This window comes from Colletes gigas, unplaced genomic scaffold, assembly GCF_013123115.1.
Source record: "Colletes gigas isolate AHSC1104 unplaced genomic scaffold, ASM1312311v1 Colletes_gigas_Sc00018, whole genome shotgun sequence".
In the NCBI taxonomy this organism is placed as follows: domain Eukaryota; kingdom Metazoa; phylum Arthropoda; class Insecta; order Hymenoptera; family Colletidae; genus Colletes; species Colletes gigas.
In genome coordinates, this window is record NW_025106647.1 from 1,037,284 (window position 1) to 1,062,997 (window position 25,714).

General features: G+C 39.4%; 2 protein-coding genes across 4 annotated transcripts in view; both read right to left on the reverse strand.

Annotated features, from left to right (window-relative positions):
• The window catches only part of LOC122400445 (CCR4-NOT transcription complex subunit 6-like), a 358,835-nt gene that overhangs the window by 286,127 nt on the left and 46,994 nt on the right, over positions 1-25,714 (reverse strand). The gene's annotated exons all lie outside the window — the stretch shown is intronic.
• On the reverse strand, positions 8,043-11,114 carry LOC122400443. The gene has a single exon (XM_043401919.1). It carries the CDS (start codon positions 10,785-10,787, stop codon positions 9,051-9,053), a length of 1,737 nt encoding a protein of 578 aa, XP_043257854.1. The 5' UTR covers positions 10,788-11,114; the 3' UTR covers positions 8,043-9,050.

Genomic DNA, 25,714 nt, shown 5'->3' on the forward strand with positions numbered 1-25,714 from the left:
ATTCATCATCAGCGACCCCAAAAATCCTAATGTTCTCATTTTCGTACAAATTAAAGATCGATTTCATATTTTGTCCGTGTTTCGGCCATTTTTGTACACTGTACGACGTGACAACGTTCGAAAATTAATGAGAATCACTGTAGGTGTTCTCGATCACTGTGGTTTATACAGTCACGACTATTTGCTATCACAGACACCTACCGTTACAAAATCTACGATCCAGTACATTACGCGCACGGAACGATCGCATCAACCATAGAACCCATCGTCGTCACGAACATTAGTCATAATTTAAAGCCTGTTTTTCCCCCTTTATGCAATCTCCCTCTAAACTTTTCACTTTCGTTCTTGCCGGTTGTCTTTCGTACCGTTCTCGTCGAACAATGAGTCACCTCGCCGTTACGAATTTCACTGTTGAATAAAATAAAATTGTGCAATCGTGTGGTGACTCTTGTCTAAAAAAAACAATTGAAAAGTTTAAGCAGATCATTAAAGTCAAACGAATTTTATTGAATTCTGCTTTTCGCCGGAAATTAATTTCCTTCCTTTGTCCTGCAAAGTTTGAATCGTATCATCTACTCCGTCGTACCGTGCTCAAACAGAATGATCCGCTAATTGAAAGGTAACACTGTCGGTCATTAAACAATGTACTGATCAGGTAATGAACTGTCACTCGTTAGAAACGTTAATTTGGATTCAAAGGGAGTTCCGAGCATGTGTCCCCCGAACGAATTTGTCCAATGTGATTAGCTTTGACCTATATCCCAAGGAGATGCTTCTTTCCAAATGGAAAGTTCGCGCGAAATAAACTGATTTAACAACGCGAGACCGGATTAAACGACGTTAAAATAAAACAATTTAAAAGAGTTAATAAAAAAAATATATACCTGTGAAACTAGTTTTTAATCAGGAAAAGTCTCTGTAATTTTTGACGTGAAAACAATTTTGCAACGATAAATTACAATTTAAAAAATAAATTTTTACAAAGAAAAACTCATAAATACATCGAAGAAATTATTTAAATATTTTATATGTTCCTATATACACACCCAGCCAAAAAGATAGCACATGTGTGCTATATTTAATTTCTCACTGACACACGTACAATTTTGGGTTTGTAACACATAATATAGTAAGCTTACGAGCTCAGAACATGCGGATCGCTGCAAAGATGTCGCGGCATCACAGCGTTTTGTTTACAAAACAGAAACAGTGTTGTATACGAAGGACGAAATGATAGCACACTTATAAAGCAATAAACATTTATTTAATTTATTATCAATCTATATAATTATTCATTAATTGTTTAATAATGAGTACACCCTCCTTTATTTTCTATGATTTCAATCATTCTATTTGGTAACGACTTATATAATTTTTGAATATTTTCTTGATTTAAATTGCTCCATTCCGCGACAATAGCTTCTTTTAGTTCGTGGACATTCTCGTATTGTTTCCCATGTTTGTAAACTGCTTGACTGAGTTGACTCCAATAATTTTCGATAATATTAATATCCGGTGAGCGCGCAGGCCATGATAAAACACGTCTCTTTTCTTTTTCAAAATAGGTTTTTACAAGTTTTGCAGTATGTACCGCTGCATTATCCTGCTGATATATGAATCCAGACCCAGATATACGTAGGGCATGCTTTGTTATTTGTTGCTTTATCAAATCCAAATAATATTTACTGTTCATTTTTCCAAGAATAAATTTTATTTCCGTCTTACCGAAGTAACCGATGGCCGCCCACACCATTACTCCACCACCGCCCATTGCTCGCCGAATTTTTGACAATTTTTCTTTTCTTAGATCGTGGAAATAATAGTTTAAACCATCAGGTCCATCTAAATTAAATTTTTTTTCGTCGAAAAATATCACTTTTCGCCACTTCTTCTTCCAATGTATTCGATCTTTGGCAAATTGTAAACGTTCTTGTTTGTGCCGTGGAGTTAATGCAGGTTTCTTTTTTATTTTTAGTCCTCTAATGTGCTTGCATGATTGTAATACACGACGAACACTTGAAACACTTGCATTGACGCCAGCCTTTTGCATGATTTGTTTTGTTGTATACTGGGTATTGGAAGCTATACGCAAAACAGTTCGTTTATCCCGTTGTGACAACGATGATGGTCTTCCACTACTCTTCTTTTTACCATAATTTTCCACATTTTTAAGTAAATTATAAATTACCTTTCGACTTCTGCTAGTTATTTTCGAAATTTTAGATACTGGTAAATTTTGCCTTTTCAGTTCAAGAATATGCTTTATTTCTGATGTCGTTAATTTTTCCCCCCGTCCCATTCTTGTAAATTACTGGGCAATACTTTCGCGTCTTGAATACCTAACAGATCGCGAAATACTGAGCAGTTTATAAACATGTAGACGGAGTGTGCTATCATTTCGTTCCTAGAATACAACACTGTTTCTGTTTTGTAAACAAAACGCCGTGCTGCCACGACCTCTTTGCAATGATCCGCATGTTCTGAGCTCATAAGCTTACTATATTATGCGTTACAAACCCAAAATTGTACGTATGTCAGTGAGAAATTAAAGATAGCACACATGTGCTATCTTTATGGCTGGGAGTGTACCTGTGAAACTAGATTTTAACCAGGAAAAATCTTTGCAATTTTATGACGTGAAAACAATTTTGCAACGATAAATTACAATTTAAAAAATAAATTTTTGCAAAGGAATACTCATAAATACATTGTTACATAACATTCATGTATGGGGCTAAAACGTTTGGTCACTTGAGCGTTGGCCCGAGCATCTAGCGTACAACCCTTTGAACGGGGTTGACTCATGCCGTATGCGAGCACCCGGCCCAATTTCCACTACCTTATATGGTAATGCCCCGCCTTCGTACAGAGCATTTTCAACTATATAAGGGCCGCGTTTCCTCACTCTGGAAGCTCAGATTTTCTAAAACTCTCGACACGACGTTACTTTGAAACTCAGGGCAAGATCGGACTATAATCCCCATCAAGCAACGTACCTACCTTGGCGGTTTTATCAGCGAGTGTCCATTAAACCAATCGAGAAGTAGCTCATGCGAACGCGCCGCATAAAAGCCGATACAGATCTTTCGCCGTCAAGGCAACTTAACAATAGTACCAGTTTTGTAAATCCATCACTGTACTTGAGCATCGTTAAAAATATATTCAAGTAGTATTTCTCACTTGTATTATTCACTTAATTCAACCCTGAACCATATTCACTGTAAGGCTAGGGGTATCTCACGAACCCGGTACACCTTTACCGCTCGAGGTGTACCATTACGACAGAGAGCAAGATCCTAAAAACATCCTAAAAACCTACGTGGCTCCCAGAGTATAAAGCCCCTGGTTCGTCCACTCCTTCTAGCGGCTCCCAGGGTATAGAGCCCCTGGTTCGTCCGTGAAACCTTACATTTTCCTTATAAATCTAACCCCCGTGGCTCCCAGGGTATACAGCCCCTGGTTCGTCCACATAACCTCCACCTACGGCTCCCAGGGTATGGAGCCCCTGGTTCGTCCGGAACTCCTTACACTTTCCTAACCATACCTAAAACCACCGGTCGAGTACTGCCCTCGACTGAATCCAGGATCTCGCGCTCGCGCTCGTAACAACATCGAAGAAATTATTGAAATATTTTGTATGTTTCTATATATTAGAAGAAAAAAATCTTTGAAGAAGATTTCTAGGGGTGATACTAAAGTCTCATGATAGTAAATTATAAATAATAAAAGAAATGTCGAATCGAATCCTCGTACAATTTGATTTGTTTTATGCACTTCGCGGTAGACCACTGAGTGCCGACGACCTCTTCCTTATCTTTCGATTGAATAATGGCGCCTACGTTCTCCGCGTGGGTCGGTAAACTGTTATAATTCGCCCACGTTGCAATACGTCTTCAAGTTTTAGGTCATTTCTTCCTCCTTTCTTTTCACTTTAATTCTTTGCTTCCTCGTAAACGGGACCGTGCCTCGGAAAATCGGACATTTTTGCTGAAACCTCAATACGTTATAGTCTTTGGAATACCTTTGCACTCGACAGCTTCGACCGAACAGTTGAAATTTTTTAACGAAAATAAATCAGATGTAAATTGAAAACTTGAACATTTCTCGATCGTTTCTTGGAAACCTTCCATTTTGTTTTTTAATTAAATAACTTATACGAAAATGGTATAAATTGTTCATTTTTTAAAGAAATATAAATTTGGATTTTTCAGTTCAATATTTATTTTCTTCCATAATTGTTTCGATGAAAAATGTTTTTTACGATTTGTACAAACAAATAGAGAATCTACTGCAAATAAAAAATAATGAAAAAATAATTATGTTCGTCCTGAGAGACTTAGTTACTCTTTTAATTAACAAAGTTTCCAAAGGCATTAAAAACTTTAAACACGAATAACTCGAAAAATATCGAGTCTCCGACCTCATAACGGATAATCGAGTGAAAAAGTTTCACTTTTAAAAGAATTAAAAACTTTAATACGCGGGTAATTAAAAAAGTATTGACTTTCTTTGATCTCTAATGGTACATTATCCTAAAACGTATATCGAAATCTACCGGTAGACAAAGTTTCAATTAGGTCACGATCTTTTCTTATCAGTTTCAAAATAACGTTAAAAGACAAATCCTCTATTATTGTCGTCGGTCCGACGTCCCAGTCCGGTAAAGTTGAGAGTTCCTTAACGACGAAGAGGTTCAATAAAGACGATAAGATGTGAGAAATTAAATTAAAGACATTTTTATTGAATTTTTTCAAACAGTGTATTTTGAAACAGTGCAGTACAGCACTAAAGCGACGTTGGTAGATCGGGTGTTGATCAGTCTGGACGACGAAGCAGAGTCAAGTATATCATCGTTGCGTTATCACAATACGCCGTACCGTCGATAAACGATGTGTAAAATAAATACATTCGGAAGGAGAGAGGGGGAAGAGCGAAAAGAAACAAATTGTTTCGACGAAACGCGGATAAAAAAATTTCGAAACCATTCGAAACAACTCGCGACTGACAAATATATTCGATCTTTCTGTTCCCTCTCTCCCCCCTCTTCCTTCCTTTTTCGGAGATCAAATAGCGGAAAGCACGATTGGCAAATGATCGCAATCGGTAGACACGATAGAAGCGTTTGGTCGGAGATCGTTACGATCGGCATAAATTAATCGAATCGACTTATCCGTTGGCGTGCTGTAGATACAACATATTAATTTCGTCGAAAAGCACTGTTAACATACGTCGTAATCACTTGTTGAAATCGTTTTCACCGATTCTACTAGTGCACTGTTGGAAAGAAGACGAGTGGGCGGGGCTCCCAGCGATGAGCGGTTCTCCAGCCACTACAGGACCGCCCCCTGGCCAATAACGAAGGACGATAGAAAAGGTGACTCACTCACTACGGCTAATGGGAGTCGAGTTCCCTTAGCTCGTCGTCTTTCCTGTTTTGCACAGTAGCGACGAAATTCGGCGTTTCGATGAATAAAATAAACAATTTTCTCGTCGATCTTGATCTACTGTTTCTCGACTAAAAATCCACCTCTAGCGCGCAAAATGCAATCTCGTTGTTGCCAACAAACGGTGTACTACTTGCTGCGAAAAGGAAAACGCGATACACTCAAAACTGAAAACATCGATCCGAAAAAATGCTACGCGACGGGGGTGGTGGCGCGTTCGGATACAAGAACAGCGAAACGTGGCTTGGTTCGAACGACTTTCCTTTTATACTCGAAGAAAAATACCAACGACGATGTTATTAAAGCAGCAACAATTGTCTTCCGTCAGTGTTTCGTGCGCGATAGTGCTGCTTTAACAAGGATCAATATCAATATTTATCCGTTGCCATCTAGCAATAAAACTTGCTACGTACGGCGCGAACCAGCAAGAGAGAAATATTGCTAATATGATTCTTCGACTTGTTTACGTCTCGTCGGTTAAACTCGAGATACGATTTAACCCCTTCGTTGCCAACAACTATATCTCATCGATGAGGATTTCGATCGAGAAAAAATTATTTTCCGTTCAGTTAAGTAATTATTCGCACGAGAAATAAAATATTATAATTATTCTTTGTAAATGTAAAACGTTTACCCGTATTCTTCGTTATTTTTATAAATATGAAAAACATTTTTTTATCAAAATTGAGGCCATAATGTGACTGTAATAATTTTTTTTATACCTGGATTTTCGGAGATTTCGAGATCATTATATCATGTTCATAATACATGAATGTTCGACGTGAAATAAATGACGTTATTCGTGATTACTAAAAAAAATTGCCATGACAAAAATATTTTCTGTAATTTAAGATGTCTCCTTACAACCTCAAAAGAAATTCATTCTGAATTAACAATAGCTTTTTAAATAAAAATTCATAAAGATACTTTTAGCTTAGTTGCAACGAGAATCCTCTTCTTAAACCTGATGATCGAATTCCACAGTAAACGAAACGTTTTGTCCTCGTAGCAACTCAAAACGAAAATTGGGACACGAGATCACGCCTACAGCCCCAAATAGCGGAAGTTGAGACGTGTCATTTGTGGCAACGAGAGGATTAATGGTAAATAAAAGGTGGACCGTTTAACGCACGACTTCTATGTATACACATATAGACAACGGTGATAATCTAAGTGGGATCGTCTTAAGATCTAGGCTTACGGTCTAAACGAAACAGGATCGTGGGTACATGATGCATTTTACACGTGTGCCTCTTAAATATGTGTATGCGCCGTTTTTCCTACGAAAAGACGTTTCGGAATCGACGTTCGGAAGAATGAATCGATGTTTATCCGTTACGATGCCCTTTGACTAAAGTGAAAACAGTTACGACTCGCCCCGAACGAGCAATCGTCGATCATTCGTGCCTCATCTTCCACTTCCGGTCCCGCAACATCCCCAGGAAGTCTTACTAATTCGAATCATTTTAGGGATCGTTTGCCTACGTCAGATAATTGTAACAATGTTTATCTTTATATTAATCTCGAAGAAAATAAATACTTTTTGGACGAATAAAATTTTCCTCAAAAATTGCAATTAAGTAAATAGAACTTCATTTATGCGAACAACTCCCCAATGTTTAACATTAAATTTTCGAATACTTATTGCTCATATTTTTATCAAAATTCTTCGGTTGACTCTTTTTCATTTAAGTGGAATATACAGGGGGTTACGTTATTTGTAATACAACCAGCGAAGGAGGATGAGGAGGAGGGGGGATTCCTCGTGGTAAAGTAAGTTGAAAATGTAGAATGACATTTTCAGACTCGTTCGTGAACTAAATGTTGCCCCGTGGCTTCGCTCATTCGTTAACATGGATAGTGGATTTTAATTGACAAATAAATTTATAAACGAAACGTAAAGGGAAGTTGGTCTACGAGTGAATCTAAAACTTTTACTCGTTATTCGATAATAAAATGTGCTTGACTCCGGTCTTATCGGTTAGGTAATATGCTCGCCGACTCTTGTGCGTGCTACACGCGTGCACGTGCGTCACGTATACTACGTGTATACAACGTACACCGTTAGGAGGAAGAATCGTTCGACACGTAGCTTTGCTCGTTACCGCCAGTTAGAGCTCCTTCGCACAGGCAGGGAGGAGTTCCAGCACACGAGAATCTGAGTGTCGACACACGAGAAAGAACGCCCCAGGCAATACAATATCCCTCTCCTTCTTCAGGAAGAGTAGCGAAAATTATTGAATATGTACAAATTTGTATAAAGGGAAATATCAATGATTGGAAAAAACAAACCTTGTCTTATGGTTTCAACCATTCTATGCATTTCGAATGAACTGTACATCTTTTTCTGTCGAAATATTTCACACATATTCGAAAAATTAGATCTCTATATTACTGAAATTAAAAAAAAAAATTGTTACAAATGACCGAAATAAATTTCTCTCGTTGATGAAAAGAAAATTTCAGTCACTTGTATCTTTAATACTAAACTGAAAACACTTTGGGCAAAAAAGAAAAAAAATTGTTAACTTTTGCAAACTAAAAAAATATGAAAAAAAATAAACAAAACATTAGCTATAATATTTCAAGTAGATTTTAAAATATGGAAATCCAGTTAAACGTGTTTAACACTAGATTTACAGAACCTGTCAAAGTCCATAATTAAAGTCACGGAACTCATGAATATTATTTATAATTTTAAAATAATGTATGTCGACAATTTCTCAAAACCAATTTCCAAGCCAGGTTTCAAATAAAAGAAAAACCACATTTTAATTTCAACGTGACGAGCTTCAATAAAAATATGTACAATGTTTGTAGATATAAAAAAAAAAACGTTTTAACGTTGGAGTTTGCACATACATTCTTCAAATCATATTCTTCGATTCTAAAACCAATTCTTTTAAAGGTTTGCAATAGTCCCTTTAATGACAAACAACTTTGGTTCAAGACACCCGGAAAATGCGACAAATTTCTCCAACAACCGATTCCGACCTAAAGTAACGTTTGCCCGCGTTTGAACAAGTTTGATCGCTCAAACGGCAACACAAATTTTTACTTTGTTGGTTGAAACCCGAAGTGACCGATTTCCTCGACAACCGATTCCGTCCGAAAACGACGTTCCCTCGTGTTTGGACAAGTTTGATCGCGTGTGCTCGATTGAATACCGCTATAAATACCCTGTTAGGTGGAACCGACTAGGCAGACTGCGTGCCAGGCAGGCTCTCGAATGCCCGCGCGAAGAAGCATTCCTGACAGTTGACACACTCGTCGATCGAAGACTCCGCTAACGAAATACAATTAACCTGTCGCTCCGAAACGTGCAAACGATAGGAAAAAAAAAGAAACGGGACGTTCGAAACACCAGGAATAATTACGCCAAACGCCACGAGTTTGTCCGTTTCACACAGTTTTCACGCAAGTCCCATTCGGTTTGCCTCCCTATCGACGAACTAATTCAATTTCCAGGGCCACCTCTTTCACTCACGCACACTCGTCCGGGTTGCTTTTCTCCTCCGATACGCACACAGTCCCCCACAAACGTCCGCACACGCGCGACTACTCTCTCTTTCGATCATAACGAGGCTAGGTCTCGTTCCGCGATCATTCTTCTGCTTGCAACAGCGTACGGAAATCCTGCTGCAACTTCGACTCGTGGTAACTCCAAATATCACTGAAATCTTCGTCCTCGTCCGCCTCCTCGGGCGCCGGGGCGCTCGGCGACGGCGAGTAGAACTTAATCTCCAGGTCTCTGTGCCCGTTGGGCGACGTGATGATTTCCGTGGAGACCTCCAGGCCCTTTGGCGACGAAGCGCCGTTGTTTACCGCGCAGGGTGGTCCAGCGTTGCTCGCGGGGAACCCCATGGTGTCCCCGTGCCAGAGGGTACGTCGTTTGCCCCCCTCGATCTGCCCCCTGTCGCCGATCACGCCGACGTCTTTGCTGGGGGCGGCGATCTCCTCGCTAAAGTAGCTCGTCGGGTCGCTCCAGCTGCGTCTAAGGACGATTCCTCCGGCGTCCTTCTCCCTGGTCGGGGTGCCGTTGGCGCCGAAGAGCCTCTCAACGCTGAGCGTCGGCCGTGAGAGGAATAGCGGCGCGTGGAGAAAGTGGCCGGGGCAAAACTCGCCGGTGAGGAACGGCGAATAACAGTTCTGATCCATGTCCCAGATGAGACCCGAGGGGTCGCAGTACCGGCACTGACACGACCCTAATCCGTCCTTCATCCCACCCTCGCAACCCGTCAAGTTCCCGTAGTCCTGCAGGTAACGTGGTCCGTTGCTGCTGTTGTTGTTGTTGCGCGTGTGGTGCCTGTAATCCTTGGGCGGGATCGCGCGTATCTGCACCGGCACCACGACGTTTCTGTTGTCGTCGAGGACTTTCACTTCCACGTGCCTGTGACCGTACCTCTGCCTCGCGTCGCCAATCTCCTGCCCCCTGAACAAGCTTTCTCGCGCTATAGGGGGCCTTCTGTGGTTCCGGAGCTGAACCGGTGTCTCGTAACGCTCGTAACAACCGGCCGCGTACGGTTTCAGGGCGAGCACGTTCGACTGGTCCCCGGATTGTTGTTGTTCTTCGTGTTTACCAACGTCCGCGGAGGCTGGCGCGTTGTTCGCCGGCTTCCTATCCTTCTTTCTGCGCTTCCTGGGCTTGATGATCCGCGGCAAGCTATTCTCAGAATTGTTCGAGCCGGAGCTCTCGTCGCTGGCGATGCTCAGCGAGTCGATGTTCGCGATGCTCGTCCCGGCGGCTTCTTTGTTCACGCAATCCGCCTTGGGATTCGGTTGCGACTTCTTCGACAGTTCCGCGGACCTCTGGGGCCTGGATTGCGGGCACCTCGCGGCGTTCCCATTATTGTGAACGTAACCAGTACTGCAGAGAGAGTTGGCAATGCCATTAACGTTCCCGGTGTTGTGTATCTTGCCGCGATTATGAAATCGTCCAGCCAAGATCAGTGGTGCTCCCTGCGTGTGGATAGCTAGCCTAGACAGCGGATTCTTGTGCAGGTGTGTCGACACTTGCTGCTCGCAGGCCTGTTGCTGCTGCTGCTGCTGCGGCTGTAGACCCACCGACGGCGATAGTCTTTGATTACATCTACGCGGGCTGGACGTCATCGATATTAATGGAGCACCTGTCCAACCACCTGGCCCGTATTGCACATGACATTGCTCGGTACCGTTCGACAAACTTTGCCCGCCGTAGCTGGACCGCGATTTCCCGCGCGCCGCTGACTCCTGCTTCTTACCGACGATCGGTTTTTGCGATCCCGATCTCAGGCTAGACGATATTAAGCAACTGCCGATGTAACGCTCCACCTCCACGGCACCCTGAGAGGCCGGGCTCATCTTACAATGCCCGCGAACGACACCACTCGTATTACCAGCACCGTTATAGTCCCTCCGTACCAGCGAACCTCACGCTTCGCTAAGTACCAGTCCGAGCTTCCCGTTTGCGCGTCACATTAACACGGTAATCCACTGACCCATATCAGGTTTAGCCAGAAACTCCGCTGGTTTAGCCCATCGTCGTGAGACCGCGTCCCTCACCGGATACTACGAACCGTAGAAAAGAAAAGTGTCGTTCGGATACCGTTGCGTCATAGGAGACGCGTTTAGGGCAACGAAAATAGTCCGGGAGGGATAGGTGGAACACACCTGACACACCACAACCGTTCGTAGCCACGGTCGGAACGATACTGAAGCTGGATCCACCGAGCGCGCCCACACTGTCTTTCACTCTGCGACGCGGCGGTTCCCCCACTCCGCCCCAGCCCTCCCCACCATCGTCGCCACACTTACCGCTGACAGACACATCCCCACCACTCGTCTCGCCACCTCCTTTCTTTACAATGTACCGCGCCACACCACTCGACGAAACTTTACCATGCGCGTATTCCGCTTATAGTATACACATAACAGGGGTCCTTCCGGTGGACGGCGACCTGTCACAATTCACCGGGACGTCGAAGAAAGTTGGCAAGTTGCGTGCTCGAGTTACACTCGAGTTTTACGAGATACCGATTTCGGAACTCGATTAAGGGGCAATCCTACCGCGAACCTTTTAGAAAATTCTCGGGAAACGGGTTCAAAATATCAAAAGTACGTTTCAAAAATAACTTTCAGACTATTATATGTTAGTATAGTTAGCAGTATAAGACAAACGTGGTTCTCGCTGATTTTAAATGACGGGTTATCGTTTGGCAGATGTTTCAAACGGTCCACCATGCCGCGACCGATCACTTACAAGTAAATTGGGCTGCCGGAGTAGCCATAATTCTGCGCTACTTTGTCGGCAGCATAACTCCGCGGCTTACCCGGGGGGAGAGTAGTAGGACCAAAAACTTCCATTTCGAGTCTCTGAAAGACGGCAGAAAGTGTGTCGTTGGATCGTTACACGGAAAGGTGTTAATTTCTTCGTCGGTAGCTCGCCGGCGCAAAATCTCGCGATCATGCTTCCGGGCGCTGGTCGAACAAGCAGTAGATGCACGACAGCCGCGATAACGGCAGTGGGGGCGAAAGGAGGGATCGAACGTCGCGTTACTTCGCTCCAGATGAGTTGTTCTAGAGAAGAGTAGGTGGGTCGTATGCGAGGGTTCAACCGAGGGCGGCCGCGGGCGATTGATGACTTGTGACCCAGTTTTAAAGGCTCGTGGCCTAGATGCGAGGGTGCCGTAGCCTGATCTAAGATATCAGGCTTCCTTCCTCTCCTTCCTTTTCTACCGACTACGCTCGTTTTCTGTTCTCTTGCTCTTTCCCGTGCTGATAAAAGCATGGGGCTCGAATTGAATGGAAAGAATGCCCTTTGGAAACATTCTAAGAAACCATTGAATATCTTAATGTTATTTCTGAAACAGGTAATGGCGTATCAACCTCGATAATATTCTCGTTATCTCGCGTCCGGAATATAGAGCGAATGTTTACTCGTGTTATCGCGGCAGGTCGTGCCGTAGATTATCGCCGGTGCGATCGACCGTCGTACCGTTACTGATTGTTATGGGATACTTTTTAGCTACGCGGTACACAATGGCGAGCATTTTGCCGCGACATTTGAATTTATCGCGTCGCAGCCGACTTATCCGGAGGCTGGAACACTTTACGACTGTCAAAGTGCGCGCAGAATTCCAGCGGGATAAATGCGCGCGGTGGGAAAAGTAACAAAACGCAACAGACCTACCGCGACCGCGGCGAACTTAAAACCTCAGATTTGATGTTTATAAAATTCTATCAAAGAATTCTGCCTGACATTTTCGTTTTAAATTTTTATTACTTCCGGGTTGAAGGTTTGGCGGAAGTTCTTCCGTGATACAATTGAATTTAGAAAAAAAAGTCCTCGTAATCTCATTTAATTCTCAGATTGAATTTCCAACCCTCCAAATTGGGAATATCGTCTCGCAAAGCTCCCGCAGTAGAGGAAATCGTGAAACTGAGAATCTCATTTAATTCTCAGGTTAAATTACCAACCCTCGAAATTGATATTGAGACATTATTCGTGTTAAAAGTTCCCGCGCGTTCGGTTCGATGACGGCAACGAAATTTATCAGAATTCTACAAGTCTCGAAATAGGCGGCCATCTTGACACACTTTCTCAAACGGATACTCCGCGCAAGAAACTAATCGTGCTCGATATTATTGGCTCGACGCAAGAGCGTACGCCTCCGAAACAGCGATACGTGGCGTTTTTGTGAAAGAGAAATGACGCGTATCAAGGAGGACAGGGAGAAGTTAGTTTCGACGCTTCGGTGCTACGTGAAAGTACGCCATGACCGTTGTGAAAATTTCGGTCGATAACTACGCCTGGACGAGTGATTTTATGGTGAAAGCGATACGTCGCAACGGACCCAGTCGCAGTCACCGCGACAGTGACAAAACGCTTTCGTTTCTGGTTTCAAATTTAAAACGCTCCTTGTATTTTTAGACGACCGAGAACAGAGTTTCTAATACAGTGATTCCCAACCTAAGAAATTCTTGACAGGAGATAAGAAAAGACTAAAAATAGAAAAAGAATTTTTACATGAAAACTTTGCAATGAAATTCAAAACAATACTTTAAATATCAAAAAAATTTTTCGTCTGAATATTATTCGATGCAGTTTTCATGAATCTGTTTCCCTACCAAGGCGACCATAACCTGTTGCATGGCCCCGGATATTTCGAACTCAAATTTTTCTTCAATTTTCGTGCTTGAACAGTTCTCTCTCAAAAACCAGGGAATTTATTTTTATTAAAATTTCTGAGGTATACGGGTACCATTCATTCGCGGTATAGTGATTGTTCCGATATCTCCTCATATTACGACCAACGTGAACTAACCTGGTATAACAAATGCTTTGCAAACGCGATAATCTCTTAGCACAATCCGAATTGGATTCTGCATTACCATACAGCATCCCTTACGATAACAGGGCATAAATCAAAACAATCGACAATGAGAAATCCAGTGCGTGCATTACTATAGAACGTTCGGAATCCTATAATAGCAATAGATACCTAACTGCTTCTGCCAGTCCTCCTCTTAGCACGTTCTCTCGATTCATGCTAAATTATCCACCTTGTGAGTCACCATGGCCTGGACTACCATTTCTCAACCGACCTTACCGACCAATTAATTAATCAATTAATAACATTGTGTCCCAAACTTCATCTTCCAATAGTTTTGACACACGTAAAGTACAATTAAATTCATTATTTTCTAAATATAATTTCAAACCTGAGAAAATATTGTGTTTCGACAATTTCTATTAAATGTAAATGGTTAAAAAATATATATCATGTTTTAAATAAATAACGACATGCGAGGGACCGCGGCTGACACTTGACAGAAAATAAATAGCCCCGAAGCTAACGAGTTTTTACAGTTGTTTCGTTTTCCTTATTATTATGCAAACAAAGATACCCCGGGAAATAAATTTTTCCGTCGATAATAACATGTATGAAATTGCTTGTTCCATCTCCGGAGGACACGCGCATAATTTCCATATAGAAACGCGAAAGAACATTAATTACGAGCTGCTACTAATATTCAAACATTAAAAGAATTTAAGAATCATAGAATTACGACATTCTTCGCTATATGATCGAGTTCTTTTACTCGATTTATGATTTAACGATAAAAGCGATCCGAAAATGGTCGGCCATAAAGTCTTCGAGAGGACACATACAATTTCCATATAGACAAACACGAAAGAACAAGTAGCTACTAATATTTATCAAAGTTATAAATTACTGAACATAAATTTAATATACGATTCGATTCTATGTATAAAAAACATTGATGATTTTGTGCATGAGAATCGTCGAGGCAGACATTGTGAATAAAAGAATCACAAAATTACGATATTCTTCGCTGTATGATCAAGTTTTTTTACTCGATAAATGATTTAACGATAAAACTGAGTCGAAAATGGTCGGCCATAAAATCTCCGGGAATGCAATATCCCAATGGATATGTTAGAACCGAGATATGACGGAACAGGAGAGAATGACGAGGAACACAGTCGCTCGTGAATAGGATAACGATGCACCATGGGAAATTCCTGTGTGTATCGGCTCGTACAACCACCGACGGCTCGATACAAGTCTCGTTTCGCTGAGGGACAGTGCAATCATACTGGTTAATCAATATTGACAAATTATCACGAACGAAGAGGAGATTTGATTTCCCGGGCGGTCACGTATCAAAGACACGTGAACAAGGAATAGATATCACAGTTTCCACGAAAAAAAGCTAACATTAGTTTGAACTAAAAATACCACCGAATAGCAACGTTCAAAAAATTAAAGAAAAAGTTACACTTATAGAGAACTTGTTCCATAGTTGTTCCTCGATAAAAAAAAAGTATATAATTATTTTTCTATGCAAATTGGTTAAAATATTTTATCACCTAATACATAGGGTGTCAAATTTCCAAAGCCTCATTTTCTCTGTTTAAAAAAATTCTTTCAACCTTGGAAACACACCCCTTAAAAATTGAGAGGGTTGGTGGTGAAATAACAACTCAAACAACCCAACCGAAACATCGTTAAATAATCTTTAATCTTATTAAACAAATAATAAATGAAATATAATGAAACTTCCAAAGTTTCATTTTCTCTGTTTAAAAAAAGTCTTTCAGCCTTGAAAACACAGCCCTTAAAAAATGTTTCAAACGAGTTACTTTGTTTGCCTGTAAAATTTTTCAAATGTTGGATCTACAAGGGGAGGGGGTAGTTCGTATTTAAACGTAGCGATGTTCCTTAGAAGACCAGGCTGCGGTAACCGAAACGTTAGGGTCATGCATATATGCATGGCATGTAAACGAAAGAGAAAGTGCGAACGAGCAAACCAACAAGACGGAGAAACGCCTGAGCTCGAGCTTATGCTACCCAGCGTCTTTCCACCTAGCCGATAGACCTGTCTCTTATTGATAGCGACGACTCTTTCCTGTCTGAAACCGATGTCGGTGTATACGTCAAACTGCAAGAATATCCTTCCGCGCGTGATAGAGTGCAGATTGCAGAATAAACGATTTGCAAACGCAGCCAGCAGACTGGCTGTGTATCAGCAACGTTGCACAAGCAATACGTCTCGAGAAATAACAACGGCTATGTGCACACATTAGAATAGAAAATAATAAAGATCGGTTTTAACGAAGATGCCCGCCATGTTTCCCATTTAAACGAAATTAATATGTTAAATATATTTAGCGTATTAAAAAAAAATAGTAGGAGTCGATATTTTTGAAAATGCTTAATTCAGGTGATAGAGACACGTTTGCTGGAGATTCCCTCGAAATTTGGTGCCAATCGGTCAAATTAAAATTCGAAATATCATGGCGACTGTGTATATATTTCTTGTTTTAAGGCCTCCTCATTGAATTCGTTGCAATTTCTACAATATTTGATATTTTCGTATGAAAATAATTGTGGATACTCTTGAAACACAGAACTGAAAGTATGGATTCGAAATGAATGGAGGACAAAGTATCGTTCTTTAATAAAAATTTCTAAGAACCCAACAAAAAATTAGTTTAGATGGGAACACGTGCAAATTTTGATTTATATAGGATGTCGCAGCGATTATGGCACGACTATGAAGTAAATGGATAGTGCGTGAAAAAATAAGTCAAAAACGTGAGATAAAGTTTTCCTATGGGAGGCCTTGTTTCCGAGGAAATCGACTTTGAAAACTCAGTGGGTGTGTTAAGTAGAAGCAGTAAATAATGGGTCAGGCGCGTCAGACTAATTTCAGACCTTACTACTGAAATGACCCTTTTTCAGCCGTTCTGAGTAAACGAAGACAAAACTATTCGTGAAAATCGTTGCTCTGGTAAAAAATTAATTGAAACGTATACATTCCCACAAAATAATTGTGGTTATCGAGTCGGGATTTGTATTTTTAAAGAATTGTTTAAGTCTCACGTATTTTATTCAAATAAAATACATTTTATTCCTGGAAAAATTCAGAATAATTTTTAATGGAGTTTTTAATAGAAAGATTACAAAATTATACATTAATTATCGTAGAATGTTGATATTTTAATTGCAAGCGCCCACCTTTTCCTGTTCAGAACGTTTTCTCTAGCTTTCATTTCATTGTTCGCGTTTTAATCCTCTTCGATCGATGGTTTCTTCGTCTCTGTCAATTCCAGTCGCCATCTTTTTCGAGGAAGAGACAACCATTGTTCTCGAAGAGCAAAACACATCGTGAAGAACGTATTATAATCAGAAGTTAAATTCTTCCTGTACGTCTCGTTTTATCATTACGCAGGAAACGCGTACAATAGACGAGCAGGTTTTGTCTTCGTTCGCCGACTATGGCACATTTCACAACCAGATGTCTGTTTTAACAATATCTGTACGTAGCCAATTCCTGCGAACCTTTAATGAATGCCTATTGGACACGCGCCGTACTAAACGGACGAGTACTATTATGGCTCGTCGCCATTGTTGGGCCTTTGTTGCTTTTCTCTTTTCCAGCCTTCAATAATTCACTGCAAGACACTCACGTAACAATTTTTTATATTTATTATTACAAGATTTTCTGATGACTTCCATGTTAATTATATTTTAAGAACAAATCAAATTTGTTGCTCTTCAGATACTCAGAATTTAAAAAAATCATAATTCAAAGAAATATATTACCTCGTACTTTTGTTTACATTTTGAAACCAACAAAACCACGTAATAATTAATTCGTGAAGTTTACACGAACATTTAAATTTGAATTCTTATGTTATATTAATTCTTTTCTTTATTTGTACATAAATGCAAAGTTTTCTAGTCTCTATTTATCAGTGCTTCTACTCTGTTTTATGATATTACTTTATAACAATATACACAAGTTAAATTCAACGGAGATTTCCTGCTACAGAAAATATTTTACTCGCAGGAAAATTCCCGGCATACTTGAAGTTTAATATAGAAAATTAAAAAGATTATTCGATAAAGAAGCTCTCATCGCTCATTTTATCTGCTATCAAGAAGCTTTCAAGATTACCTCGAGTATTTTTTGTTTAAATCTAACGAACGAAATCGCTTTTAATTTTTTTACTCGACCCATGGCCAACTCGACTGCTCTAATTAAAAACAAATTAATGCCTGCCTGCCTCTTCATAAATTAATTAAAATAATTGTTCTCGTTTCTAAATTTTTTATTTTCATTTCTGTATTCTCATTTCAATAATTATTTTAATTAGTAAATATCAAAAAAAAGCTTGACAAAATATATTTCGATTCGTTTTATCTCGATTTATTATACCTTTTATTTAATCAAATTGTAATCTCTGGAATAAAAGATATTTAATTTTATGTCCTTATTCGTTGACAACATTGTTTCGAATCAGAAAATTTTGGTAGATTATATTTATTGTTAGAATATATATTTTTCCAAATTCGAGACTCATTTTTCACGTGATCGCTGTACGTATTAATTTACAAGCTTGCGAATCATTAAAATCGTTGAGAATCAGGTCTGACATTCTCCTTGTAAGTATATCTTTCGCTCCCTTGCGTTCTAATGATCCCACAGACAAACATGCTCCCGTCTTCACACCTTATTTAATTTACGAGCTCGCTATACTCTTCCACCGACTATACTTAAAGAAGAATTCTACGATCGTAAGCTCGCGAGCGCGCAGTAAGCACTCGGGTAAGTTTAACGACCCCGCGTCGTTATGTCTTGGTGTTAATGGGCTCATATCCTGAGAACCTGTCGTTTCTTCCATAAGGGAACTCGTCATCCAGCTGCGTAGTAGTTGATTCTGATTGGTAATCGCGTACTGATCTTTCGTGACCCGTGGCCTCGCCCGGACCGCGTATATTTTGATTAATTAATTCTTATTCTGTTCCTCGAATCAAATGATCAACGTTTTCAACCATACTAACGGACTTATTAACAGTTCGTTAACACTTTTCTTAAACTGCAATAATAGGACTACTGGTAAACCTTTACAAAAATTTAATCATTTTTTTTCACATTTCTTTTTTTATTTTTCCTGACGCTTTTAAAAGTATCCGGTTATATGTAATTGTTAAACAATTTTCTGTATAACTGTATCGATATAAAGAATGTTTCTTCTGATAAAATGTAATTTATAGATAACTGGCTTTCTTAACCCTCCTTCGTACTGTGCCGGAGTCATTTTTGACTCGTCATGCACACGGTACTAAGTCTCGTTGCGATAGAGGTAATTGTGTGTACCCACTGTATTCAGGAAATCTTTGTGTGAAATATCGGTGTGAGTCAGAAATGACTTCGGCACAGGCTTCGTAGATCCAGTACTCTGAGGGTTAAAAGCGGAGAATCTCATACACTGTAAGTACAGGATCGATTAAATTCGAAGGGAGCTGAACAAGACTTTATGTCTTTAAATTGATCATAGCTCTTCGAAGACTTGGAAAAAAGGGGTTGTTTTGCCCCAGGACAGATTCCTAAGGGTATATAATGCTAATTCTGGTGTTCGTTAGGCCCACAATATTGTGTTTACTCCAAAAAATATAAAAGAACGATTCCCTGCAGACAAATAAGCTACTACTCTTCGTTATTGATTTTAGACTTCGCACAATTATTTGTTCCAATACATAAACATACATACGTATCGCGAGACAAAGGAGAAACGATTTTTACGGATTCGAATCGGAAAGATATTAAATTGACATACCACTGTGTCCTTTTCAGCGACGTGCGCACCACTGTTTCCAGAAACGAACCAGCGACATACCTGCAACAAAAAGCCCAATGAGAAAATCAGGTCAAACGCCATCAATCGCCCGGGAGTGGGGATTAAATAAAACAGAAAACATTTAGAACAGATCCATTATCGAACTTGTCGGGCTAACAATTCAAATTAATTTGCAATAGAAAATTATTTAAAATTAAATATTTCCAGCCACAAATGATTAATTAAAAATAAACCTTATCTATTATTTAGTAATTTTGTTACAAAATGATATGGGCTCGGTTTACTTGCATAAAAATGAAAATATTTATTTCAATTCCTTGTCAGATGTACCATAGAGGTACACACGTACTAAAGTTTATTTATTTGACAATATTTAGTACTATTTCGATTGATAGTTATTTTCTAAAAAAAAATGTGCATTTGTATTTTTCTGGTACACTGTTACACTTACAAAAAAATAAAAATGGGAAAATAGAAATCAAATCATAATAGACGTGGACTATTTAATAAGTTAGGTAATCTTTCTGGCTGTCCCATGGTAGGAAATTGAAACGGTTGAACCTAGTCGGAAAATTGCAGGGAAGGAGAAGAATCGAAAGGGTTGAGAGTGCGCTTGGGACCTTACGGTAGGTTCGTAGATGCAGCGACGCGATACGGGTTATTAAGTGTATGCAAAGCAGAGTTAATTTCATTGAACTTTCCGGTGGCTCGGCGCGCAAACTTTTGCCTCGCAGGCATGAAATGTAGGGGTTTAAACGGCCATCAGGAGAATACATAATGAGGACGAGAAAACTATACCCGGCGCAATGACTGCAGAGTAAAATACCTGACGGCACGGCATCGTGCTTAACTCGCTGGATACACGGCTCGCGCCTCCACTTGACGGAAGTTACTGTATTACAGTGTAATACGGAGAGGCGTTGGTGCAAGTGACGGGGGCTTTCGTGGAATTCTTTTGCTTTACGCTGCCGGTTCCCGGTTACGGAGTACGTACCAAATTAACTTTAAATAGAAGAAACACTATAATTGAATATCAAAACTACCAACCGGCGTAGAAGTCGTAAATGTACACGTTATTTTCAAACTTTCTGCTAGTGGGAATTTGTTGTATTTAGGATCTTTTTTTTTCAAAGCTAACCCTTGAATGGTAACATGGAATATTTTTTGTAAATATAATTTAAATTCGTATTAGATTATATAAAAATTTTTAAAAATTGAACCTACTTCAGTTTAAAAATAAATGATTTTATTATTCCATTCTCCAAATAAATTTAATTAAATTAAAACAGCCGAGCATTTTCAGATTTGAATTATAAATGATCTACAATGATCTATAAATAAGTATTAGATCATACAGAAATTTTTTTAAATATAAACCTACTCCATTTTGAAAATAAATGATTATACAATTCCATTATCCAAATAAATTTTAGTCTATTAAAAAAGGCGAATATTTCCGGATTTAGATTATAAATTGTATTTCTTATACTACAATATAATAGAAACTGTTCTAAAAATGGGCCTACTCCATTTTGAAAATAAATGATTATACAATTCCATTATCCAAATAAATTTTAGTCTATTAAAAAAGGCGAATATTTCCGGATTTAGATTATAAATTGTATTTCTTGTACTACAATATAATAGAAAATAAATGATATTGCAATGTATAGAAAATAAACCTACTCCACTTTAAAAATAAATATTTATGCAATTCCATTGTCCAACTAAATTTTAGTCCATTAAAAGAAGCGAATATTTCCGGATTTAGATTATAAATTGTATTTATCATATTAGATTACATAGAAACTGTTCCAAAAATGGGCCTACTCCACTTTTAAAATAAACGATTTTCCAATTTCATCCCCCAATTACATTTAAATCATTTAAAACTAGCTATCTTCAGATTTGATGTATAAATAGAACATTCACGTTAAATTTTTCCAAAAATGTTGCAACTTTAAAAATAAACGAACATTATTAAGTTCACAGAGTAATGAATTGGAAAAAAAAGTGGAACGAACACGAAAACTTATAATAATTAGAATTACCCATCACTGAATTAATTAAATGCATTAATTAATTGATACAACAACGTGCAAACGATTTTGAATGCATCAAAATAAATATTTGCTCTATTCCGATGGGGAGAGAGCACGGTCCAGATATTATTTATAAAATTCCTCCGTATTGACAAACGATCGATACAGTAGACAACCGAGTAAATAACATTCTTTTCCCCCCAGCAACGTTTCCCACTTTCCTTTCCAGGCGCACGTGCTTTGATGTTCACGGTTTAAAAACATTGAAAAGTGCGGTGCATTGACCCTAGTATGCACGAGTATACATCTGGCGTTGCGTTGACCGTTTACCGGCATTATTCTATCCACTTATGCAAATAGGATCTAGCGTGTATAGAGGGATCAAATAAAAAGAGCCGACCGTAGAAAACCGATGGTCTCTTAAAGCCAGTACTTGTATAAACTTCGATCCCGTCACGTCGTAAATCGAAAACTTGCGGACAGTTTAACGCATCGCAGTGCCTTTCCATATCGGGTTTGCACTTTATGGACTGCGAGTTCTTCTCTCGCGTGCTTAGTGTACAGTACTCTATCACCTCTTAACATTTATTTAACGTTATGGAAATACATCGGCCAGATGCATCGATCCCCGTCCCCGGGATGGAATAATAATTCACTGCACGACTTTAGTTTCACTCTACTCGAACAACAATACTCCCCGTTGCTCTATTAATTCGTACAAAATTCCTTTATCTTCGCAAGTTACTCGGATATATCGTTGGGGGCTGAAATAAGCAAAAACAGAACGCATTTCAATTACTGTTTTCAGTGTTGCATACACAGTTGAATAATTCAATGGAAGGTTAATAATTGCAATGTGGTTAACAATTTTATTATGAGTAATATACACTCAAACTAGTGTTTATGCAAATGTCGTCAAACGTCGACTGAGAATTTCGACGTGTTTGACTCTGTCGAGACTTCGTTTCTTTGTTAAAACTCTCTTTCTGTGGCTCTAAACCACAAACGTGCCCCTATCGTGCTAGAAAGTAAGTTTGACAAACCACACGCATGCAGATAAATACAAACAATCTTTTTCCTTTTGCAAAGAAATTTTAACACGTCTGTTAGTGTAATGTATGTTGAATTTATCATGGTATTGCGAAACGATCATCGTAAATTTGATCCAGTTTGACACGGTTGTTTGAAGTAAAGGGTTCCACGAGCTCGATGGGAAAAGGTTAAGAACCACTGATCCAGATCGTCCCTCGATCTCCCTTCGGATGCTCTGTCCTTCTCCACAGATTGATTAATCGAACATCGAAGTTCAAAGGCGCTCGCTGTCTAGGATCTACGTAATCTCGGGTGCAGTTAACGGGTGTAGCGCGTTTAACGATCCATATTGATCACTTTCGCGATGGTTCGGCGACACGCGAGACGGAACAAGATTGTTTGATTAAATGTCGGGCTTTATCGATCGCGAGATAATGGCACGCCGACTGCGCGATTAGAGTGAGTCGTCCGGGAACCGTAGATCCTATCGCCGAGGCTCGATCCTCCATTTATTTTCTTTTCGTGATTATCGCTTTTAACATTTTTCTCCGCTCGGAGTTAAGATATCGGAATTGATCGACGGCCTTATTGTTTCGTCGATTTCGCGCCAACGTTATCGAAAAGTGGCGGATCATCGATCGCAAATATCGATGACTAACAGATAATGGATGATAAAGATACTCTTCGAAGAAATGCAACGAGATAATAAATCGAGGAGTCGATAATATCGAATTTTTCAAGTGTCGTGAGAAAATTTATCGTATGTTTGCGAATGTTCGTGAATGCTTAGAATTTATTTTACTAATATAAAATGTTTGTTCGTCGTTCGTGAACAAAATCTGTTCGATACTGGGGTAGATGGAGGTATTGCGAAGTAATTGAAACGATGGAAATAATTTTGACCAACCAGGCGGGGCAAATACCGCACTGTGCGACGTCGCGTTCCCACAAGAACGGTATTTGGAAGATGATTTTGAGGCACGTGCCTTGGTATCCGGTGGCGGCCATCGATATCCACGTTCGACATTTTCAAAGGAGTCATTCGACGAGGTATGCTCTGCCCTGGCCGCGAAACTATCCGAACAGAATCCCAAATTTCCTATTCCCTTAGCATTCGCTGTCTGGTTCCCTCAGCGTTTCTCGAAATTGATCGAGCACTTTATTGTACATTTTATTTAATTAGCAGTCCCTGATTATACATTCATGGAAATATGTTTGATATTTAAGCATTTCATTAATTCAGAAAATACAAAACATATTGAATATTTTTAATAGTATTTATTAAAATTCGGATTAAGGATATTAGTTGACGTCAAATAAGTTTAACACTCAGTCTACCCTCGACATTTATTCTTAAGACTGATTTAGTTCCATTCTTTAAATGTTTCCCCATGATAAGGATGGGTTTCGATTTGTTAATTTTTTCGAGTTCTTTTACGATCTGTTTTATTACATTTTACAGCGAGCTATAAAACTGGCGCAAGCACCGAAGTGCGTCGAAAAGGCCGTGTACATGCAAACAGAAGACGTACGTGCTTGGATTCAAGTATATCGTCCGTTTGTTTACCCTGCAACCTTGGCAATGGCGGACGCGCGAAGACGAAGAAGCAGAGCCGCGAGTAAAATGTCCAGCGTTCGACTCATTATAATATGTTGTGCTCGCCCCGTGAAGGAAACAGTCAAGGCCACTACCGTTTTCGGATATTTGCGCGCGCAAACGTTATTGAAAATTGCGGGCACGACGCTGTAGCTGAAAATGGAAACGAACATTCGAAAAATCGCTACATCCATCAGAGTTGGAACAAATATTTCAGAATAACGAATAAAAATGTAAAAATTAGATTCGTTTGTAAATTTTTCTCAAAAGAAAAAATTTTCAAAATCATGGAAACTATTTTTGTCATAAAAACAAATATGATCCTCCAAATTTTATAATTCTCTTCCATCGGTTTAATAAATTATCATTTGCCATTTTTGTAAACATTTTTGACATCTGATTTTTTTAAATTTTACGATCTAGATAAATAATATTATTTCAAACTGTAAACGTGGAAGGATCGGAAGGGTATAAATAAATATAATTCGGCCATTAATATGTTTCACATGGATTTTATTTTTTTTCTATCGGGTTTAATGCTTGTCTAAAGTGTCTTTTGCCATTTTATTACAAAAAACAACCCCGAAATATTAAGTGCAGAATGATGATGGAAATTTGGTATTCTTCTGGATTTAAGTAATTTAAAGGGAGAATATTTTAAAATACGATATAATTGAATATTCGTTTATTTGATTTTCTTATAAGATTTTATCGAATATTCACTCATTTTTTTGTGCATTTGGAGGCCCAAGAGAGTATTTTAAAACAACGCGCAATTAAACATCGTTCCACGTTTCTGATTTACGATGCTGTACCCCGGCAGGCTTATTTGCATATATATAAACTTCCTCAAGCTCCTAAAAGAAAAAATAACAAACTGTCAAATCCGCTGACATCGACGACCATAACGTATCATCGAATCTCAGAACAAGATAAACAAGAATTAAAAAAAAAATAAGGTTCCGTTGCTCGTTGGATTTTACTCCGAACTTGTCGCGAATCTAAGGTAATTTTGGACACCCAAAATCTGCAATTTTCACGGAATCGTTTTAAATAAATATCTGCTTCGTCGCCCCTTTTGTCGACCACCTGACGAAACAAAAAGATCTTTCTAACAGTTTCTGGGGAGCAAAGTTTGCCAATTTCTGTTCTACCTGGATCTCGTGAGCCAACAGGCGTGCAAATCTCGTGACAGAATTTTCTAAGGACAATCTAGCGACTTCTTCCGTCTCCCGTTCAAAGGTCCTTCGATCACACTTAAGATCCATCGTCGTTCCTACGCTTCGGAACCTTCCAAGCCCTTCGAATCAGCTGGATCATTTATCCAGCGAAATATTCGCCGTTTACGAATAACTGAACGATTACTTTTTTCTCTAACCATAACTATTCGTGCGCCTCGACGTTGTTGCGTATCGGCTCATATTACAATTCCCAACTTTCTAGT

Coding starts and splice junctions, on each gene's coding strand:
- LOC122400443 (XM_043401919.1), bottom strand. CDS start 10,787: ATGAGCCCGGCCTCTCAGGGTGCCGTGGAGGTGGAGCGTTACATCGGC.